The sequence below is a fragment of the Oncorhynchus kisutch genome, linkage group LG26 (genome assembly GCF_002021735.2).
Source record: "Oncorhynchus kisutch isolate 150728-3 linkage group LG26, Okis_V2, whole genome shotgun sequence".
Lineage (NCBI taxonomy): Eukaryota > Metazoa > Chordata > Actinopteri > Salmoniformes > Salmonidae > Oncorhynchus > Oncorhynchus kisutch.
In genome coordinates this window covers 50,965,333-50,989,527 of record NC_034199.2, presented here as the reverse complement: position 1 = coordinate 50,989,527, position 24,195 = coordinate 50,965,333, and the positions used below count along the sequence as shown (strand labels likewise).

General features: G+C 44.4%; 1 protein-coding gene across 1 annotated transcript in view; it reads left to right on the top strand.

The window, feature by feature from the left end:
- The window catches only part of myo10l3 (myosin X, like 3), a 186,228-nt gene extending 162,630 nt beyond the window's left edge, over nt 1-23,598 (top strand). The window contains exons 36-40 of the mRNA XM_031805837.1: nt 10,789-10,959; nt 11,522-11,647; nt 13,478-13,639; nt 19,513-19,704; nt 20,184-23,598. Of these exons, the coding sequence (XP_031661697.1) occupies nt 10,789-10,959; nt 11,522-11,647; nt 13,478-13,639; nt 19,513-19,704; nt 20,184-20,288 (756 nt within the window). The 3' untranslated portion in view covers nt 20,289-23,598. The remainder of the gene's footprint in view (nt 1-10,788; nt 10,960-11,521; nt 11,648-13,477; nt 13,640-19,512; nt 19,705-20,183) is intronic.
- Nucleotides 23,599-24,195: the final 597 nt, after the last annotated feature.

The window sequence follows — 24,195 nt, the reverse complement described above, 5'->3', positions numbered from 1 at the left end:
CCTGCCAAGGCAGCAGCTACTCTTCCTGGGGTTTATTATGGATCCCCATTAGTTCCTGCCAAGGCAGCAGCTCCTCTTCCTGGGGTTTATTATGGATCCCCATTAGTTCCTGCCAAGGCAGCAGCTCCTCTTCCTGGGGTTTATTATGGATCCCCATTAGTTCCTGCAGCAGCTACTCTTCCTGGGGTTTATTATGGATCCCCATTAGTTCCTGCCAAGGCAGCAGCTAGTCTTCCTGGGGTTTATTATGGATCCCCATTAGTTCCTGCCAAGGCAGCAGCTACTCTTCCTGGGGTTTATTATGGATCCCCATTAGTTCCTGCCAAGGCAGCAGCTACTCTTCCTGGGGTTTATTATGGATCCCCATTAGTTCCTGCCAAGGCAGCAGCTACTCTTCCTGGGGTTTATTATGGATCCCCATTAGTTCCTGCCAAGGCAGCAGCTCCTCTTCCTGGGGTTTATTATGGATCCCCATTAGTTCCTGCCAAGGCAGCAGCTACTCTTCCTGGGGTTTATTATGGATCCCCATTAGTTCCTGCCAAGGCAGCAGCTACTCTTCCTGGGGTTTATTATGGATCCCCATTAGTTCCTGTCAAGGCAGCAGCTACTCTTCCTGGGGTTTATTATGGATCCCCATTAGTTCCTGCCAAGGCAGCAGCTACTCTTCCTGGGGTTTATTATGGATCCCCATTAGTTCCTGCCAAGGCAGCAGCTACTCTTCCTGGGGTTTATTATGGATCCCCATTAGTTCCTGCCAAGGCAGCAGCTACTCTTCCTGGGGTTTATTATGGATCCCCATTAGTTCCTGCCAAGGCAGCAGCTACTCTTCCTGGGGTTTATTATGGATCCCCATTAGTTCCTGCCAAGGCAGCAGCTCCTCTTCCTGGGGTTTATTATGGATCCCCATTAGTTCCTGCCAAGGCAGCAGCTACTCTTCCTGGGGTTTATTATGGATCCCCATTAGTTCCTGCCAAGGCAGCAGCTACTCTTCCTGGGGTTTATTATGGATCCCCATTAGTTCCTGCCAAGGCAGCAGCTACTCTTCCTGGGGTTTATTATGGATCCCCATTAGTTCCTGTCAAGGCAGCAGCTACTCTTCCTGGGGTCCAAGCATATTAAAGCCCTACATTACATGTATAACAAAAGATAAAACAGTACCACATATAACATTATTACACCACTACATATCTACAATACATAATGTTTAATACCACCATACAACAATATCACAATGCATACGTATGCATGTGTCTGTACCTTTGTGTGTGTGTGTGTCTCTTCAGTCCCCGTTGTTCCATAAGGTGTGTTTTTACCGGTTTTTTTTAAATCTGATTTTACTGCCTGCATCAGTTACCTGATGTGGAATAGAGTTCCATGTAGTCATGACTCTATGTAGTACTGTGGAATAGAGTTCCATGTAGTCATGACTCTATGTAGTACTGTGGAATAGAGTTCCATGTAGTCATGACTCTATGTAGTACTGTGGAATAGAGTTCCATGTAGTCATGACTCTATGTAGTACTGTGGAATAGAGTTCCATGTAGTCATGGCTCTATGTAGTACTGTGGAATAGAGTTCCATGTAGTCATGGCTCTATGTAGTACTGTGGAATAGAGTTCCATGTAGTCATGGCTCTATGTAGTACTGTGGAATAGAGTTCCATGTAGTCATGGCTCTATGTAGTACTGTGGAATAGAGTTCCATGTAGTCATGGCTCTATGTAGTACTGTGGAATAGAGTTCCATGTAGTCATGGCTCTATGTAGTGCTGTGGAATAGAGTTCCATGTAGTCATGACTCTATGTAGTACTGTGGAATAGAGTTCCATGTAGTCATGGCTCTATGTAGTACTGTGGAATAGAGTTCCATGTAGTCATGGCTCTATGTAGTACTGTGGAATAGAGTTCCATGTAGTCATGGCTCTATGTAGTACTGTGGAATAGAGTTCCATGTAGTCATGGCTCTATGTAGTACTGTGGAATAGAGTTCCATGTAGTCATGTCTCTATGTAGTACTGTGGAATAGAGTTCCATGTAGTCATGGCTCTATGTAGTGCTGTGGAATAGAGTTCCATGTAGTCATGACTCTATGTAGTACTGTGGAATAGAGTTCCATGTAGTCATGGCTCTATGTAGTACTGTGGAATAGAGTTCCATGTAGTCATGGCTCTATGTAGTACTGTGGAATAGAGTTCCATGTAGTACTGTGGAATAGAGTTCCATGTAGTACTGTGGAATAGAGTTCCATGTAGTACTGTGGAATAGAGTTCCATGTAGTACTGTGGAATAGAGTTCCATGTAGTACTGTGGAATAGAGTTCCATGTAGTACTGTGGAATAGAGTTCCATGTAGTCGTAACTGTATAATGGCTGGAATGCAGTGCAATTCACTCCATTCCAGCCAATTTTAGGAGCCGTCCTCCCCTCAGCAGCCACACCTAATGTGTAGTATGGGTGGGAAAAGTAGTTAACTGTAGGGGTTCCCATGGTGCTGGAGAGCTGTCCGGTGAGAGAGAGGCAGGTTGAGGTTCATCCTGTGTAGCTCAGTTGGTAGAGCATGGTGCCTGCAATGCCAGGGTTGTGGGTTTAATTCCCACTGGGGACCAGAAAGAAAATATATGTACTCATTACTCTTAAGTCGCTCTGGATAAGAGCAGCTGCTGAATGAAATGTAAATAGTGGTGAGGTTTTAATGGTACAGGGTTAGTTGGTAGTGAGGTTTTAATGGTACAGGGTTAGTTGGTAGTGAGGTTTTAATGGGTGTAGGGTTAGTTGGTATAGTAGTGGGGTTTTAATGGGTGTAGGGTTAGTTGGTATAGTAGTGAGGTTTTAATGGGTGTAGGGTTAGTTGGTATAGTAGTGAGATTTTAATGGGTGTAGGGTTAGTTGGTATAGTAGTGGGGTTTTAATGGGTGTAGGGTTAGTTGGTATAGTAGTGAGGTTTTAATGGGTGTAGGGTTAGTTGGTATAGCAGTGAGGTTTTAATGGGTGTAGGGTTAGTTGGTATAGCAGTGAGGTTTTAATGGGTGTAGGGTTAGTTGGTATAGTAGTGAGGTTTTAATGGGTGTAGGGTTAGTTGGTATAGCAGTGAGGTTTTAATGGGTGTAGGGTTAGTTGGTATAGTAGTGAGGTTTTAATGGGTGTAGGGTTAGTTGGTATAGTAGTGAGGTTTTAATGGGTGTAGGGTTAGTTGGTATAGTAGTGAGGTTTTAATGGGTGTAGGGTTAGTTGGTATAGTAGTGAGGTTTTAATGGGTGTAGGGTTAGTTGGTATAGCAGTGAGGTTTTAATGGGTGTAGGGTTAGTTTTTATAGTAGTGGGGTTTTAATGGGTGTAGGGTTAGTTGGTATAGTAGTGAGGTTTTAATGGGTGTAGGGTTAGTTGGTATAGTAGTGAGGTTTTAATGGGTGTAGGGTTAGTTGGTATAGTAGTGAGGTTTTAATGGGTGTAGGGTTAGTTTTTATAGTAGTGGGGTTTTAATGGGTGTAGGGTTAGTTGGTATAGTAGTGAGGTTTTAATGGGTGTAGGGTTAGTTGGTATAGTAGTGAGGTTTTAATGGGTGTAGGGTTAGTTGGTATAGCAGTGAGGTTTTAATGGGTGTAGGGTTAGTTGGTATAGTAGTGAGGTTTTAATGGGTGTAGGGTTAGTTGGTATAGCAGTGAGGTTTTAATGGGTGTAGGGTTAGTTGGTATAGTAGTGAGGTTTTAATGGGTGTAGGGTTAGTTGGTATAGCAGTGAGGTTTTAATGGGTGTAGGGTTAGTTGGTATAGTAGTGAGGTTTTAATGGGTGTAGGGTTAGTTGGTATAGTAGTGAGGTTTTAATGGGTGTAGGGTTAGTTGGTATAGCAGTGAGGTTTTAATGGGTGTAGGGTTAGTTGGTATAGTAGTGAGGTTTTAATGGGTGTAGGGTTAGTTGGTATAGTAGTGAGGTTTTAATGGGTGTAGGGTTAGTTGGTATAGCAGTGAGGTTTTAATGGGTGTAGGGTTAGTTGGTATAGCAGTGAGGTTTTAATGGGTGTAGGGTTAGTTGGTATAGCAGTGAGGTTTTAATGGGTGTAGGGTTAGTTGGTATAGTAGTGAGGTTTTAATGGGTGTAGGGTTAGTTGGTATAGCAGTGGGGTTTTAATGGGTGTAGGGTTAGTTGGTATAGTAGTGAGGTTTTAATGGGTGTAGGGTTAGTTGGTATAGTAGTGAGTGAGAAATGCTCACTAACAGGGATGTAATCTAATTTGTGCACAGAATTTGAGAGAAATAAGCTTTTTGTGCGGATGGAACATTTCTGGGATCTTTTGTTTCAGCTCATGAAACATGGGACCAACACTTTACATGTTGCGTTTATATTTGTTCAGTATGTAAACGGCAATGTAAATAAATGTTAATTTAATGTAAACATAAATATAATGCTGTCATTTAATGTCATGTAAATATCATGTTCATGTAATTTAACTGTTTGTAATGTAAAATTAAATAATTGTCAGGAGAATTCTATACTCCTGTTCATTTACCAATTCAATTAATTAACACACAAACATACACACACACATATACAAACAGACGCACACACATACACACAAACATACGCACAAACATACATACACACACACACACACATACACACAAACATACATACACACACACACACACACATACACACAAACATACATACACACACACACACACACATACACACAAACATACATACACACACACACACACACACACACACACATACACACAAACATACATACACACACACACACACACACATACACACAAACATACATACACACACACACACACACACACAAACATACACACAAACATACATACACACACACACACACACATACACACAAACATACATACACACACACACACACACACACATACACACAAACATACATACACACACACACACACACACATACACACAAACATACATACACACACACACACACACACACAAACACACATACATACATACACACATACATACATACATACGCACACACATACGCACAAACATATGCACACACATACGCACACACATGCATACACACATATGCACGCACATGCATACACACATATGCACGCACATGCATACACACATACACACACACACACACATGCATACAAACATATACACACACATACGCACAAACAGACGCACACACATACACACACACATACGCACACACATGTCTTACTACACACACTGTCTGACTCACTTCCCAGCCGACAGAGATAGTGACCTTGTCCTGCTACACACACTGTCTGTCTCACTGCACTTGAAAGTGCAGGGTGCCAAATTCAAACAACAGAAATCTCATAATTAAAATTCCTCAAACATACAAGTATTTTACACCATTTTATAGATACACTTCTCGTTAATCCCACCACAGTGTCCGATTTCAAAAGGCTTTACGACGAAAGCATACCATATGATTATGTTAGGTCAGCACCTAGTCACAGAAACGCACAGCCATTTTTCCAGCCAAGGAGAGGAGTCACAAAAAGCAGAAATAGAGATAAAAAATAATCACTAACCTTTGATGATCTTCATCAGATGACACTCATAGGACTTCATGTTACACAATACATGTATGTTTTGTTGCTAAAGTTCATATTTATATCCAAAAATCTCAGTTTACATTGGAGCGTTATGTTCAGTAATGTTTTGCTTCCAAAACATCCGGAAATACAGAAATACTCAACATAAATGTTGACGGAAATACAAGGGTTATACATGGAATTAGAGATATACTTCTCCTTAATGCAACCGCTGTGTCAGATTTCTAAATAGCTTTACGGAAAAAGCACACCATGCAATAATCTGAGTACAGCGCTCAGAGACCATACAGATACCCGCCATGTTGTGGAGTCAACAGAAGTCAGAAATAGCTTTATAAATATTAACTTACGTTTGATGATCTTCATCAGAATGCACTCACAGGAATCCCAGTTCCACAATAAATGTTAGTTTTATTAGATAAAGTCCATAATTTATGTCCAAATACCTCCTTTTTGTTCGTGCGTTCAGTCCAGTAATCCAAATGCACAAGGCGCGGGCACTGGGTCCAACAAAGTCTAAAAAAGTTATATTACAGTTTGTAGAAACATGTCAAACGAAGTATATAATCAATCTTTAGGATGTTTTTATCATAAATCTTCAATAATGTTTCAACCGGACAATTCCTTTGTCTTTAGAAATGAAAGGAAGCGCAGCTAGCTCTCACGGGCGTGGGCATGACTGAGCTCATGGCATTCTGCCAGACACCTCATTGAAACAGCTCTTATTATCTCCCCCTTCACAGTAGAAGCCTGAAACAAGGTTATAAAGAATGTTGACATCAAGTGGAAGCCTTAAGAAGTGCAGTATGACCCCATGTGTATTGGATAGGCAAAGACTTGAAAACTGACAAACCTCAGATTTCCCACTTCCTGATTGGATTTTTTTCTCAGGTTTTTGCCTGCCATATGAGTTCTGTTATACTCACAGACATCATTCAAATAGTTGTAGAAACGTTTGAGTGTTTTCTATCCAAATCCACTAATTATATGCATATTCTAGCTTTTGGGCCTGAGTAGCAGGCAGTTTACTCTGGGCACCTTATTCATCCAAGCTACTCAATACTGTCCCTCAGTCCCAAAGACGTTAATGTCATTTAATGTAATGGTATGTAAATATAATGTAAACAGTAACATGAGATTTGTCATTTAATGTAAACATAAATATAATGCTGTCTTTTAAAGTAATGTTATGTAAATTAAATGTCATTTAATGTAATGTAAACCTAAATGTTAATGTCATGTCACTGTGTTAACAACCCTCCAGGCAAGCTTCAATGCCATACAACTCTCCTTCTGTGGCCGCCAACTGCTCTTGAATACAAGTAAAACTAAATGCCTGCCCTTCAACCGATCGCTGCCTGCACCTGCCCGCCTGTCCAACATCACTAGTCTGGAGGGCTCTGACTTAGAATACGTGGACAACTACAAATACCTAGGTGTCTGGTTAGACTGTAAACTCTCCTTCCAGACCCATATCAAACATCTCCAATCCAAAATTAAATCTAGAATCAGCTTCCTATTTCGCAACAAAGCCTCATTCACTCATGCTGCCAAACATACCCTCGTAAAACTAACTATCCTACCGTACCTTGACTACCGATCCTTGACACCCCATATACTACCCACCACTGCGACCTGTATGCTCTCGTTGGCTGGTCCTTGCTACATATTCGTCGCCAAACCCACTGGCTCCAGGTCATCTATAAGACTTTGCTAGGTAAAGCTCAGACCTTATCTCAGCTCACTGGTCACCATAACACCCACCCGCTCCAGCAGGTATATCTCACTGTCATCCCCAAAGCCAGCACCTCTTATGGCTGGTTTTCCTTCCAGTTCTCTGCTGCCCATGACTGGAAGGAATTGCAAAAATCACTGAAGTTGGAGACTGATATCTCCCTCACTAACTTTAAGCGTCAGCTGTCAGATCAGATTACTGATCACTGCAGCTGTACACAGCCCATCTTTAAATAGCCCAACCAACTACCTACCTCATCCCCATTTTCGTTTTCGTTTTTCTGCTCTTTTGTACACCAGTATTTCTACTTGCACATCCTCATCTACTCATCTATCACTCCAGTGTAAATTGCTAAATTGTAATTACTTCTACACTATATTGGCCTATTTATTGCCTGACCTCCCTTATCCTACTTCATTTAAACACACTGTAACAGACTTTTCTATTGTGTTATTGACTGTATGTTTGTTTATTCCATGTGTAACTCTGTTGTTCCTGTCGCTTTGCTTTATCTTGGCCAGGGGTCACAGTTGTAAATTAGAACTTGTTCTCAACTAGCCTACCTGGTTAAATAAAGGGTTATATATATAAATACCTGGTTAAATAAAGGGTTATATATATAAATACCTGGTTAAATAAAGGGTTATATATATAAATACCTGGTTAAATAAAGGGTTATATATATAATATATAAATACCTGGTTAAATAAAGGGTTATATATATAAATACCTGGTTAAATAAAGGGTTATATGTATAAATACCTGGTTAAATAAAGGGTTATATATATAAATACCTGGTTGAATAAAGGGTTATATATATAAATACCTGGTTAAATAAAGGGTTATATATATAAATACCTGGTTAAATAAAGGGTTATATATATAATATATAAATACCTGGTTAAATAAAGGGTTATATATATAAATACCTGGTTAATAAAGGGTTATATGTATAAATACCTGGTTAAATAAAGGGTTGTATATATAAATACCTGGTTGAATAAAGGGTTATATATATAAATACCTGGTTAAATAAAGGGTTATATATATAATATATAAATACCTGGTTAAATAAAGGGTTATATATATAAATACCTGGTTAAATAAAGGGTTATATGTATAAATACCTGGTTAAATAAAGGGTTATATATATAAATACCTGGTTAAATAAAGGGTTATATATATAAATACCTGGTTAAATAAAGGGTTATATATATAATATATAAATACCTGGTTAAATAAAGGGTTATATATATAATACCTGGTTAAATAAAGGGTTATATATATAAATACCTGGTTAAATAAAGGGTTATGTATATAAATACCTGGTTAAATAAAGGGTTAGGGTTATATATATAAATACCTGGTAATAAAGGGTTAGGGTTATATATATAAATACCTGGTTAAATAAAGGGTTATATATATAAATACCTGGTTAAATAAGGGTTATGTATATAAATACCTGGTTAAATAAAGGGTTATATATATAAATACCTGGTTAAATAAAGGGTTATATATATAAATACCTGGTTAAATAAAGGGTTATATATATAAATACCTGGTTAAATAAGGGTTATATATATATATAAATACCTGGTTAAATAAAGGGTTATATATATAAATACCTGGTTAAATAAAGGGTTATATATATAAATACCTGGTTAAATAAAGGGTTATATATATAAATACCTGGTTAAATAAGGGTTATATATATAATATATAATACCTGGTTAAATAAAGGGTTATATATATAAATACCTGGTTAAATAAAGGGTTATATGTATAAATACCTGGTTAAATAAGGCGTTATATATATAATACCTGGTTAAATAAAGGGTTATATATATAAATACCTGGTTTAAATAAAGGGTTATATATATAATATATAAATACCTGGTTAAATAAAGGGTTATATATATAAATACCTGGTTAAATAAAGGGTTATATGTATAAATACCTGGTTAAATAAAGGGTTATATATATAAATACCTGGTTAAATAAAGGGTTATATATATAAATACCTGGTTAAATTAAAGGGTTATATATATAATATATAAATACCTGGTTAAATAAAGGGTTATATATAATAAATACCTGGTTAAATAAAGGGTTATATATATATAAATACCTGGTTAAATAAAGGGTTATGTATATAATACCTGGTTAAATAAAGGTTAGGGTTATATATATAAATACCTGGTTAAATAAAGGGTTAGGGTTATATATATAAATACCTGGTTAAATAAAGGGTTATATATATAATACCTGGTTAAATAAAGGGTTATGTATATAAATTACCTGGTTAAATAAAGGGTTATATATATAATACCTGGTTAATAAAGGGTTATATATTAAATACCTGGTTAAATAAAGGGTTATATATATAAATACCTGGTTAAATAAAGGGTTATATATATAAATACCTGGTTAAATAAAGGGTTATAGATATAAAATACCTGGTAAATAAAGGGTTATATATATAAATACCTGGTTAAATAAAGGGTTATATATATAAATACCTGGTTAAATAAAGGGTTATATATATAAATACCTGTTAAATAAAGGGTGATATATATAAATACCTGGTTAAATAAGGGTTATATTTATAAATACCTGGTTAAATAAAGGGTATATATATAAATACCTGGTTAAATAAAGGGTTATATTTTATAAATACCTGGTTAAATAAAGGGTTATATTTATAAATACCTGGTTAAATAAAGGGTTATATATATAAATACCTGGTTAAATAAAGGGTTATATATATAAATACCTGGTTAAATAAAGGGTTATATTTAATACCTGGTTAAATAAAGGTTATATATATAAATACCTGGTTAAATAAAGGGTTATATATATAAATACCTGGTTAAATAAAGGGTTATATATATAAATACCTGGTTAAATAAAGGGTTATATATATAAATACCTGGTTAAATAAAGGGTTATATATAAATACCTGGTTAAATAAAGGGTTATATATATAAATACCTGGTTAAATAAAGGGTTATATATATAAATACCTGGTTAAATAAAGGGTTATATATATAAATACCTGGTTAAATAAAGGGTTATATATATAAATACCTGGTTAAATAAAGGGTTATATATATAAATACCTGGTTAAATAAAGGGTTATATATATAAATACCTGGTTAAATAAAGGGTTATATATTTAAATACCTGGTTAAATAAAGGGTTATATATATAAATACCTGGTTAAATAAAGGGTTATATATAAATACCTGGTTAAATAAAGGGTTATATATATAAATACCTGGTTAAATAAAGGGTTATATATATAAATACCTGGTTAAATAAAGGGTTAGGGTTATATATATATATACCTGGTTAAATAAAGGGTTATATATTTATTTATTTATTTATTTATTTAACCCTAACCCTTTATTTAACCAGGTATTTATAAATATATATAAATAAATACCTGGTTAAATAAAGATCAAATAATATACATGTCTCCTCCAGGCTCATGAGTCTCTGACCAGCGGTCACCTCCCAGCCCCAGAAGACACCCTTCAGCACCTGGCCGCTCTCAGGCTCCAGTTCCTCCACGGGGACGAGGCCCGGGGCAGCTGGTCTCTGGACACCGTCTACCCTGTAGGGAGGCTCCGCGCACGCATCCTGCACTTCACCAAGGTACTTATATATTTGTCATAAGCCCTCAGGTTTAAAGTGCATTCGGAAAGTGTGAATAAGGTATTTCAGTTTTTAATTTTTAAATGTGACAAAATGTCTAATAAACCTGTTTTCACTTTGTCATTATGGGGTATTGTGATGTCATTATGGGGTATTGTGATATCATTATGGGGTATTGTGTGTAGATTGATGAGGGGGGGGGGCATTTAATGCACTTTAGAATAAGGCTGTAACGTAACAAAATGTGGAAAATGTAAAGGGGTCTGAATACTTTCTGAATGCACTGTATGTATCTCTGATGTATGCATATGTATGTTGTCTTTGCTGGGGACAAATCCCACTGAATTTAAGTAAATTACACTATCCAGTAGGTGGTGCTCTGCAGATTGACCCTGTGTGGCTTGACACAACTGCGTGTGAGCATACATATGTACAATGTGTGCCACCTGGGGAGGTTGACAACTATGCAAATTTCAAATTTACGTTTGTATTGTATAGGTGGACTAGCAATGTGGGGTTGTTTTATATTGTTGGACTAACAAAGTGGGATTGTTTTGTATAGGTGGGCGCGGCGGGGCCTGTGGGCCAAACCCTTGAGAGGAGGCGGACCAGCTTCCTGGACGGGACACTGCGCCGCACCGGGCTGAAGACGGGCTCCATGAAGAAACAGAAGATGGAGGAGGAACAGGTAGCCTAGCGGTTAGAGGAGGAACAGGTAGCCTAGCGGTTAGAGGAGGAACAGGTAGCCTAGAGGCTAGAGGAGGAACAGGTAGCCTAGAGGCTAGAGGAGGAACAGGTAGCCTAGAGGCTAGAGGAGGAACAGGTAGCCTAGCGGTTAGAGGAGGAACAGGTAGCCTAGCGGTTAGAGGAGGAACAGGTAGCCTAGAGGCTAGAGGAGGAACAGGTAGCCTAGCGGTTAGAGGTGGAACAGGTAGCCTAGCGGTTAGAGGAGGAACAGGTAGCCTAGCGGTTAGAGGAGGAACAGGTAGCCTAGCGGTTAGAGGAGGAACAGGTAGCCTAGCGGTTAGAGGAGGAACAGGTAGCCTAGAGGCTAGAGGAGGAACAGGTAGCCTAGCGGTTAGAGGTGGAACAGGTAGCCTAGCGGTTAGAGGAGGAACAGGTAGCCTAGCGGTTAGAGGAGGAACAGGTAGCCTAGCGGTTAGAGGAGGAAACAGGTAGCCTAGCGGCTAGAGGAGGGACAGGTAGCCTAGCGGCTAGAGGAGGGACAGGTAGCCTAGTGGCTAGAGGAGGGACAGGTAGCCTAGTGGCTAGAGGAGGAACAGGTAGCCTAGTGGCTAGAGGAGGAACAGGTAGCCTAGAGGCTAGAGGAGGAACAGGTAGCCTCGCGGTTAGAGGAGGAACAGGTAGCCTAGTGGCTAGAGGAGGAACAGGTAGCCTAGAGGCTAGAGGAGGAACAGGTAGCCTAGCGGTTAGAGGAGGAACAGGTAGCCTAGCGGTTAGAGGAGGAACAGGTAGCCTAGCGGTTAGAGGAGGAACAGGTAGCCTAGAGGCTAGAGGAGGAACAGGTAGCCTAGAGGCTAGAGGAGGAACAGGTAGCCTCGCGGTTAGAGGAGGAACAGGTAGCCTCGCGGTTAGAGGAGGAACAGGTAGCCTCGCGGTTAGAGAGGAACAGGTAGCCTAGCGGCTAGAGGAGGAACAGGTAGCCTAGCGGCTAGAGGAGGAACAGGTAGCCTAGCGGTTAGAGGAGGAACAGGTAGCCTAGAGGCTAGAGGAGGAACAGGTAGCCTAGCGGTTAGAGGAGGAACAGGTAGCCTAGCGGTTAGAGGAGGAACAGGTAGCCTAGCGGTTAGAGGAGGAACAGGTAGCCTAGCGGTTAGAGGAGGAACAGGTAGCCTAGCGGTTAGAGGAGGAACAGGTAGCCTAGCGGTTAGAGGAGGAACAGGTAGCCTAGCGGTTAGAGGAGGAACAGGTAGCCTAGCGGTTAGAGGAGGAACAGGTAGCCTAGCGGTTAGAGGAGGAACAGGTAGCCTAGAGGCTAGAGGAGGAACAGGTAGCCTAGCGGTTAGAGGAGGAACAGGTAGCCTAGCGGTTAGAGGAGGAACAGGTAGCCTAGCGGTTAGAGGAGGAACAGGTAGCCTAGCGGTTAGAGGAGGAACAGGTAGCCTAGCGGTTAGAGGAGGAACAGGTAGCCTAGCGGTTAGAGGAGGAACAGGTAGCCTAGCGGCTAGAAGAGGAACAGGTAGCTAGCGGCTAGAGGAGGGACAGGTAGCCTAGCGGCTAGAGGAGGGACAGGTAGCCTAGCGGCTAGAGGAGGAACAGGTAGCCTAGAGGCTAGAGGAGGAACAGGTAGCCTCGCGGTTAGAGGAGGAACAGGTAGCCTAGTGGCTAGAGGAGGAACAGGTAGCCTAGCGGTTAGAGGAGGAACAGGTAGCCTAGCGGTTAGAGGAGGAACAGGTAGCCTAGCGGTTAGAGGAGGAACAGGTAGCCTCGCGGTTAGAGGAGGAACAGGTAGCCTAGCCCTTGAGGAAGGTACTAATAAAGTATTGTTCTTGTTCAGATGCTGGAGATGTGGGTGAAGGAGGAGACTTCAGCCACCAGGACCTCCATCGTAGAGAAGTGGTCCAGACTTCAGGGACTGGACCAGCACACTGCCATGCTCAAATACATGAACATCATCAAGGAGTGGCCCGGATATGGGTCCACACTGTTCGACGTAGAGGTAACTACATGACAACACAGACTAGCGTAATGTCCAGGGGGTGGCCATCAAGCTGCAGAGCCCTGCGGTTGCAGGCGGTGCAGTTGCCGTACCAGGCGGTGATGTAGCCCAACAGGATGCTCGCCGCTATCCACATCGACGAGACCGCAGTGGAGAAGGTGAAAAGCTTAAAGTTCCTCGGAGTGCACATCACCGATCGTCGGTGAAGGGTCGAAGGGGGGGGTAACGGGTCGAAGGGGAGGTAACATAATGCATCGAAGGGGAGGTAACGGGTCGAAGGGGAGGTAACATAATGCATCGAAGGGGAGGTAACATAATGCGGCGAAGGGGAGGTAACAGGGCCGAAGGGGAGGTACCATAATGCATCGTAAGGGGAGGTAACGGGTCGAAGGGGAGGTAACGGGTCGAAGGGGAGGTAACGGGTCGAAGGGGAGGTAACGGGTCGAAGGGGAGGTAACATAATGCATCGAAGGGGAGGTAACATAATGCGGCGAAGGGGAGGTAACAGGCCGAAGGGGAGTAACATAATGCATCGTAAGGGGAGGTAACGGGTCGAAGGGGAGGTAACGGTCGAAGGGAGGTAACGGGTCGAAGGGGAGGTAACATAATGCATCGAAGGGGAGGTAACATAATGCGGCGAAGGGGAGGTAACAGGGCCGAAGGGGAGGTAACATAATGCATCGTAAGGGAAGGTAACGGGTCGAAGGGGAGGTAACGGGTCGAAGGGGAGGTAACGGGTCGAAGGGGAGGTACGGGTCGAAGGGGAGGTAACGGGTCGAAGGGGAGGTAACGGGTCGAAGGGGAGGTAACGGGTCGACAGGGGAGGTAACGGGTCGAAGGGGAGGTAACGGGTCGAAGGGGAGGTAACGGGTCGAAGGGGAGGTAACGGGTCGAAGGGGAGGTAACATAATGCATCGAAGGGGGGACGGGTCGAAGGGGAGTGACCGGGTCGAAGGGGAGGTGACGGGTCGAAGGGAGGTGACGGGTCGAAGGGGAGGTGACGGGTCGAAGGGGAGGTGACGGGTCGAAGGGGAGGTGACGGGTCGAAGGGGAGGTGACGGGTCGAAGGGGAGGTGACAATGCATCGAAGGGGAGGTAACAGGGTCGAAGGGGAGGTAACGGGTCGAAGGGGAGGTAACGGGTCGAAGGAACGGGTCGAAGGGGAGGTAACGGGTCGAAGGGGAGGTAACGGGTCGAAGGGGAGGTAACGGGCCAAGGGGAGGTAACGGGGCCCAAGGGGAGGTAACGGGGCCAAGGGGAGGTAACGGGGCCAAGGGGAGGTAACGGGGCCAAGGGAGGTAACGGGTCGAAGGGGAGGTAACAGGTCGAAGGGGAGGTAACGGGTCGAAGGGGAGGTAACGGGTCGAAGGGGAGGTAACGGGTCGAAGGGGAGGTAACGGGTCGAAGGGGAGGTAACGGGTCGAAGGGGAGGTAACGGGTCGAAGGGGAGGTAACATAATGCATCGAAGGGGAGGTAACATAATGCATCGAAGGGGAGGTAACATAATGCATCGAAGGGGAGGTGACGGGTCAAAGGGGAGGTGACGGGTCAAAGGGGAGGTGACGGGTCGAAGGGGAGGTGACGGGTCGAAGGGGAGGTGACGGGTCGAAGGGGAGGTGACGGGTCGAAGGGGAGGTGACGGGTCGAAGGGGAGGTGACGGGTCGAAGGGGAGGTGACGGGTCGAAGGGGAGGTGACGGGTCGAAGGGGAGGTGACGGGTCGAAGGGGAGGTGACGGGTCGAAGGGGAGGTGACGGGTCGAAGGGGAGGTGACGGGTCGAAGGGGAGGTGACGGGTCGAAGGGGGAGGTGACGGGTCGAAGGGGAGGTGACGGGTCGAAGGGGAGGTGACGGGTCGAAGGGGAGGTGACGGGTCGAAGGGGAGGTGACGGGTCGAAGGGGAGGTGACGGGTCGAAGGGGAGGTGACGGGTCGAAGGGAGGTGACGGTCGAAGGGGAGGTGACGGGGTCGAAGGGGGAGGTGACGGGTCGAAGGGGAGGTGACCGGGTCGAAGGGAGGTGAGGGTCGAAGGGAGGTGACGGGTCGAAGGGGAGGTGACGGGTCGAAGGGAGGTAACAATGCATCGAGGGGAGGTAACGGGTCAAGGGGAGGTAACATAATGCATCGAAGGGGAGGTAACAAAAATGCGGCGAAGGGGAGGTAACAGGGCCGAAGGGGAGGTAACATAATGCATCGTAAGGGGAGGTAACGGGTCGAAGGGGAGGTAACGGGTCGAAGGGGGAGGTAACATAATGCGGCGAAGGGGAGGTAACGGGGCCAAGGGGAGGTAACGGGGCCAAGGGGAGGTAACGGGGCCAAGGGGAGGTAACGGGGCCAAGGGGAGGTAACGGGTCGAAGGGGAGGTAACGGGTTCGAAGGGGAGGTAACATAATGCGGCGAAGGGGAGGTAACGGGCCAAGGGGAGGTAACGGGGCCAAGGGGAGGTAACAGGGGCCAAGGGAGGTAACGGGGCCAAGGGGAGGTAACGGGTCGAAGGGGAGGATAACGGGTCGAAGGGGAGGTAACGGGGCCAAGGGGAGGTAACTGGGCAAGGGGAGGTAACGGGGCCAAGGGGAGGTAACGGGGCCAAGGGGAGGTAACGGGTCGAAGGGGAGGTAACGGGTCGAAGGGGGAGGTAACGGGTCGAAGGGGAGGTAACATAAGCATCGAAGGGGAGGTAACATAATGCATCGAAGGGGAGGTAACATAATGCGGCGAAGGGGAGGTAACAGGGCCGAAGGGGAGGTACCATAATGCATCGTAAGGGGAGGTAACGGGTCGAAGGGGAGGTAACGGGTCGAAGGGAGGTAACATAATGCATCGAAGGGGAGGTAACATAATGCGGCGAAGGGGAGGTAACAGGCCGAAGGGGAGGTAACATAATGCATCGTAAGGGGAGGTAACGGGTCGAAGGGGAGGTAACGGGTCGAAGGGGAGGTAACATAATGCATCGAAGGGGAGGTAACATAATGCGGCGAAGGGGAGGTAACAGGGCCGAAGGGGAGGTAACATAATGCATCGTAAGGGAAGGTAACGGGTCGAAGGGGAGGTACGGGTCGAAGGGGAGGTAACGGGTCGAAGGGGAGGTAACGGGTCGAAGGGGAGGTAACGGGTCGAAGGGGAGGTAACGGGTCGAAGGGGAGGTAACGGGTCGAAGGGGAGGTAACGGGTCGAAGGGGAGGTAACGGGTCGAAGGGGAGGTAACGGGTCGAAGGGGAGGTAACATAATGCATCGAAGGGGAGGTAACATAATGCGGCGAAGGGGAGGTAAACAGGGCCGAAGGGGAGGTAACATAATGCATCGTAAGGGGAGGTGACGGGTCGAAGGGGAGGTGACGGGTCGAAGGGGAGGTGACGGGTCGAAGGGGAGGTGACGGGTCGAAGGGGAGGTGACGGGTCGAAAGGGGAGGTGACGGGTCGAAGGGGAGGTGACGGGTCGAAGGGGAGGTTGAAGGGGAGGTGACGGACGGGTCGAAGGGGAGGTGACGGACGGGTCGAAGGGGAGGTGACGGACGGGTCGAAGGGGAGGTGACGGGTCGAAGGGGAGGTGACGGGTCGAAGGGGAGGTAACAATGCATCGAAGGGGAGGTAACGGGTCGAAGGGGAGGTAACGGGTCGAAGGGGAAGGTAACATAATGCATCGAAGGGGAGGTAACATAATGCGGCGAAGGGGAGGTAACAGGGCCGAAGGGGAGGTAACATAATGCATCGTAAGGGGAGGTAACGGGTCGAAGGGAGGTAACGGGTCGAAGGGGAGGTAACATAATGCGGCGAAGGGGAGGTAACGGGCCAAGGGGAGGTAACGGGGCCAAGGGGAGGTAACGGGGCCAAGGGGAGGTAACGGGGCCAAGGGGAGGTAACGGGTCGAAGGTGAGGTAACGGGTCGAAGGGGAGGTAACGGGTCGAAGGGGAGGTAACGGGTCGAAGGGAGGTAACGGGTCGAAGGGGAGGTAACGGGTCGAAGGGGAGGTAACATAATGCATCGAAGGGGAGGTAACGGGTCGAAGGGGGAGGTAACATTATGCATCGAAGGGGAGGTAACGGGTCGAAGGGGAGGTAACATTATGCATCGAAGGGGAGGTAACGGGTCGAAGGGGAGGTAACGGGGCCAAGGGGAGGTAACGGGGCCAAGGGGAGGTAACGGGGCCAAGGGAGGTAACGGGTCGAAGGGGAGGTAACGGGTCGAAGGGGAGGTAACGGGGCCAAGGGGAGGTAACGGGACCAAGGGGAGGTAACGGGTCGAAGGGGAGGTAACGGGTCGAAGGGGAGGTAACGGGTCGAAGGGGAGGTAACATAATGCATCGAAGGGGAGGTAACGGGTCGAAGGGGAGGTAACATTATGCATCGAAGGGGAGGTAACGGGTCGAAGGGGAGGTAACATAATGCATCGAAGGGGAGGTAACGGGTCGAAGGGGAGGTAACGGGTCGAAGGGGAGGTAACGGGTCGAAGGGGAGGTAACGGGTCGAAGGGGAGTAACGGTCGAAGGCGGGTAACGTAACCGGGGAAGGGGAGGTAACGTAACGCGGGAAGGGGAGGTAACGTAACGCCGAGAAGGGAAGGTAACGTGAGAAGGGAAGGTAACGTAACGCGGGGAAGGGAAGGTAACGTAACGTGAGAAGGGAGGTAACGTAACGCGGGGAGGGAAGGTAACGCGGAGAAGGGAAGGTAACGTAACGCGGAGAAGGGAAGGTAACGTAACGCGGGGAAGGGAAGGTAACGTAACGCGGGGAAGGGAAGGTAACGTAACGCGGGGAAGGGAAGGTAACGTAAACGCGGGGAAGGTAACGTAACGCGGGAAGGTAACGTAACGCGGGGAAGGTAACGTAACGCGGGGAAGGTAACGTAACGCGGGAAGGTAACGTAACGCGGGGAAGGTAACGTACCGCGGGGAAGGTAACGTAACGCGGGGAAGGGAAGGTAACGGTAACGTAACGCGGGAAGGGAAGGTAACGTAACGCGGGGAAGGGAAGGTAACGTAACGCGGGGAAGGGAAGGTAACGTAACGCGGGGAAGGGAAGGTAACGTAACGCGGGGAAGGGAAGGTAACGTAACGCGGGGAAGGGAAGGTAACGTAACGCGGGAAGGGAAGGTAACGTAACGCGGGGAAGGGAAGGTAACGTAACGCGGGGAAGGGAAGGTAACGTAACGCGGGGAAGGGAAGGTAACGTAACGCGGGGAAGGGAAGGTAACGCGGGGGAAGGGAAGTAACGCGGGGAAGGAAGGTAACGCGGGGAAGGGAAGTAACGCGGGAGGGAAGAACGGGGAAGGAAGGTAACGCGGGAAGGGAAGGTAACGCGGGGAAGGGAAGGTAACGCGGGGAAGGGAAGGTAACGCGGGGAAGGGAAGGTAACGCGGGGAAGGGAAGGTAACGCGGGGAAGGGAAGGTAACGCGGGGAAGGGAAGGTAACGCGGGGAAGGGAAGGTAACGCGGGGAAGGGAAGGTAACGCGGGGAAGGGAAGGTAACGCGGGGAAGGGAAGGTAACGCGGGAAGGAAGTAACGCGGGGAAGGGAAGGTAACGCGGGGGAAGGGAAGGTAACGCGGGGAAGGGAAGGTAACGCGGGGAAGGGAAGGTAACGCGGGGAAGGAAGGTAACGCAACGCGGGGAAGGGAAGGTAACGCGGAGAAGGGAAGGTAACGTAACGCGGAGAAGGGAAGGTAACGTAACGCGGGGAAGGGGGGGTAACGTAACGCGGGGAAGGGGAGGTAACGCGGAGAAGGGAAGGTAACGTAACGCGGGGAAGGTAACGTAACGCGGAGAAGGGAAGGAATAGGTTACTAGTTTCCATCGCCGGGCTTTGAAAATGTATTTGATCATACTTGGTATCTGACCTGTCTGTTTATGTCTCGGTCTCTCTCTCTCTCTCTCCTCAGTGTAAAGAAGGAGGCTTTCCTCATGACCTGTGGCTGAGTGTGAGTGCAGAGAACGTGTCGGTCTACAAGAGAGGAGAACCCAAACCTCTGGAGACGTTCCCCTACGAACACATCATCTTCTTCGGATCTCCCCAGGCCACAACTTATAAAATCACAGTGGACGACAGAGAGATGTTCTTTGAGACACCTCTGGTACAGTATTATACCATAATACAACATTATAGATTAGAAATTACCAGTAGTAGCCTGGTCCCAGGTCTGTTTATAACATCAGATTATAAATGACCAGTAGCATGGTTCCAGGCCTGTTTATAACACCAGATTATAAATGACCAGTAGTAGCCTGGTCCCAGGCCTGTTTATAACACCAGATTATAAATGACCAGTAGTAGCCTGGTCCCAGGTCTGTTTATAACACCAGATTATAAATGACCAAGTATAGCCTGGTTCCAGGTCTGTTTATGCTCATGCCAACTCCATTAGTGTCAACAGACATGTTTGGCATGACAATGAGTGACAGAGAATTGACATGATAGCACAAACAGACTGGACCTCAGGCTAGCCTTTCAGAACGTCAACCAACAAAGCCTTGGCTGTTTAAACAAGTATCTGTTCAGATATGCATTTGTTTGTTTTCCCTGCTGTTAAAACTCTCATCTGTGGTGTTTCAGGTTGGAGAGATCACTAAGATCATGAAAGCCTACATCAACATGATAGTAAAGAAGAGATGCAGTGTCAGATCTGGGCCCAGCTACGGAACCAACTGGATCAGGTGAGATGTGGGACAGAACACAGCCCAGTTGGCTTCCTACCGCCCCTGACGAGAAGGCTACAAGGCAGCAGGGTCCATGAAGACCGGACTGTTCTCCTCAACTCAGATGTCTGAATAACTGAAAGCAGGCTGCTATTCAGCTACTCCAGAACATGTCCAACTCCGGTGTCCCTCAGTGTGGTACGCCAAGCCAACATTCTAGAACATTCTAGAATGTGTAGCGCTAAAAGGCGGAACTGCGTTCCTCAACCGTTTCCTATTGATATTCTATAGCTGTCGACAGAGTGGATACCACGTTACCTTCTGCTATTATTTACATCAATTTATCAATAGTATGGACCAATCAGGATGTCACATCAAATTTCCTTTTGTATCAAGTTCTACCATTTTCCAATGGATTGAGAGAGAAATGTATCACTGTCAAGCCTTCCCCTGACTAGCTCCCCTTTCCTTATAAGAATGTTGTCTATTTTTAAATTGGCAAGTGTTATTATTTTTTATTATAATAACATATGTAAATGAATGGGCGCCCAACTATACCGTTATATATTTACAATGAGAAGAAGTTATTTGTCTAAGTAAGGTTGAAAGACTTTCCCCTCAGGTTTTTCTGAGCAATAGGAGTTGAATCCCAAACCAACCACAGACCCAGGGAGTTGAACCTCTTTACATTTGAATGCCTTAAATGGGTTCACTGCTTCCATCCGTGTGGTTATTCGTCTACTTTGGACTGTACAGTAATAGTTTTGACTTTCAGGAATGGCATCCCCAAGCCAGGGTTATGTCAGGGCTAATAGCTTGATGGTTATAACCAGTTATAATGCTAGTGGCAGAAGCTGCTATTCTATAGCCTGGTCCCAGATCTGTTTGTGCTATTGCCTACTCTGATTATGAAGCTTAACATGTTTGAAATGACAATTCCATAAGAAGTTGGCAAAAGAGCAGAAAAGCAGGCTGGTGCCCAAAGCTATCCATTCTACCCAGTGCCCGAGAAGCAGGTTTTTAACTCTGGGGAAATAACACTAGTATTTTATATAACTAGAACAAACCAATACATAATCCATCACTACTATATTCAGGTTATTATTTATTTACTATAAAGGCAGTGGTTTAATATAGAAAATTTTTGCTTAATTCTAATGAACATCATTATAGAATTTAGTCTGATTTTAATTTAAATGTTTTATTTGCTATTTTGATTTGAAACCAGTTTCGTCCTTGTAAGGAAATGTTTTGTGTGCCTGAAACTGTTGAACGAGAGCGTGACGTGTTGATGAAACGAGCAGGAAGGTACTTCCTGGTTTTTGTGTTACTGAAGTATTGTTGGTCACGAGCGATAGAGCAGGGTTAACCATTTGGCACCCCAACTTTTACGAGCAAATATTGTCATAAAAATGGTTGGACACATGACTGTAAAAAAAACACCTGCACCTCGGCTCCAAATGATTAACATTTTGACTGTTCTAAAGTATTCCCACGCCTAAGAGACATTGACCGGACAAAACATTAGGAACACCTACTCATATTGCATTTCACCCCCTTTTGCCCTCAGAACGGGCTCAATTCGTCAGGGCATGGACAATACATGGTGAGGTGTCGAAAGTGTTTCCCAGGGATGCTGGCCCATGTTGACTCCAACGCTTTCCACAGTTGTGTCACCTGGTCAGTCTATGTCATGGAAAGACCAGGTGTTCATAATGTTTTGTACACTCAGTGTATATATGTGATTGTAAACAAATGTAAGCAAGGTTTGAAATCATTATGTATTAGTCAAATATTATATCCTATTATTAATATTATATCCTATTATTAATATTATATCCTATTATTAATATTATATCCTATTATTAATATTATATTATTAATATTATATCCTATTATTAATATTATATTATTAATATTATATCCTATTATTAATATTATATTATTAATATTATATCCTATTATTAATATTATATCCTATTATTAATATTATATTATTAATATTATATCCTATTATTAATATTATATTATATTATTAATATTATATTATTAATATTATATCCTATTATTAATATTATATTATATTATTAATATTATATCCTATTATTAATATTATATTATTAATATTATATCCTATTATTAATATTATATTATTAATATTATATCCTATTATTAATATTATATTATTAATATTATATCCTATTATTAATATTATATTATTAATATTATATCCTATTATTAATATCCTATTATTAATATTATATTATTAATATTATATCCTATTATTAATATTATATCCTATTATTAATATTATATTATTAATATTATATCCTATTATTAATATTATATCCTATTATTAATATTATATCCTATTATTAATATTATATCCTATTATTAATATTATATCCTATTTGGGATTCTTGTGGTCAATTTGCAGTCTACAAAGTGTTATGGATGATGTCCCAGCCCCCTGACCATCCATTCGCTCAAGAAACAAAATCATCCCGCGGCTGAATGTAGTTGATGATCCCTGCTATTGTGTGTCGTCGTGGGAGGGGGGCTGGGATATTTATTATGTGTGATTCTAATAGTCAGGAGGACTCGGGAGGAGTCATGTAACAGATGGAGCCATACAGGTGAGAGTAGATGGAGGTAGCCTCCGACACCCAGCCTTGTAAGGTGAAAGCCGGTGACGGAGGCGATCTGGCGTTACACTGCACATGGCCCTGGGCTGAGAACTGGAATAAAGAGCAACATCACATGCAGTAAACCGGGCTATAGTGTGATAACATAACATTGTGGGATTACATTGTGATAACATGACATTGTGATATCATGACAGTGTGATGACATGACAGTGTGATTACATTATGATAACATGACATTCTGGTGATGATAACATAACATTGTGGGATTACATTGTGATATCATGACAGTGGGATATCATGACATTGGGATATCATGATAGTGTGATAACATGACATTGTGGTGATGATAACATTGAATACATGGTGGTATCATGACAGTGTGTTGATGACATTGTGGTATCATGACAGTGCACTATATAGGGAATAGGGTGCCATTTCAGCTGCTGGTAGCCACACCTGTACCAGAACCATTTTATTTAGTAAATCATTTTTCTTTAACCAACAATGCTGTTTTAAGAAAAATGAGAGTCACGGACTTGTAAGTGATCATTCCACGTTATGACAAATACACATTTGATCATGACTGTTAGGTTCCCTTGGCTGGAGAGAGTAAAACGGGCTGGTAAATATGTTTGTTGCAACTGGATTTACAAAATGCTTTAATAAAATGACTGCATCTCATAACCTGTTTGGTGTCTGTACCTTGGGGGATTATATGCTGGTTTGACTGCTGGTTTGACTGCTGGTTTGACTGCTGGTTTGACTGCTGGTTTGACTGCTGGTTTGACTGCTGACTTGACTGCTGGTTTGACTGCTGGTTTGACTGCTGGTTTGTTAGTAGTAGGAGGATTATTTGTATGTCTGTATACAGTATCTGTACCTTGTTCTCTTTGCTGATAACTGGAATTTCAAATGCTTATTATAATTACATGTACAGTGGTGGGGTGCTGTAGTGGGGTGCTGTAGTGGGGTGCAGTAGTGGGGTGCTGTAGTGGGGTGCAGTAGTGGGGTACTGTAGTGGGGTACTGTAGTGGGGTGCAGTAGTGGGGTACTGTAGTGGGGTGCAGTAGTGGGGTACTGTAGTGGGGTGCAGTGGTGGGGTACAGTGGTGGGGGTACAGTACTGGGGTACAGTAGTAGGGTACAGTAGTGGGGTGCAGTGGTGGGGTGCAGTGGTGGGGTACAGTAGTGGGGTGCAATAGTAGGGTACAGTGGTGGGGTGCAGTAGTAGGGTACAGTGGTGGGGTGCAGTAGTAGGGTACAGTGGTGGGGTGCAGTAGTG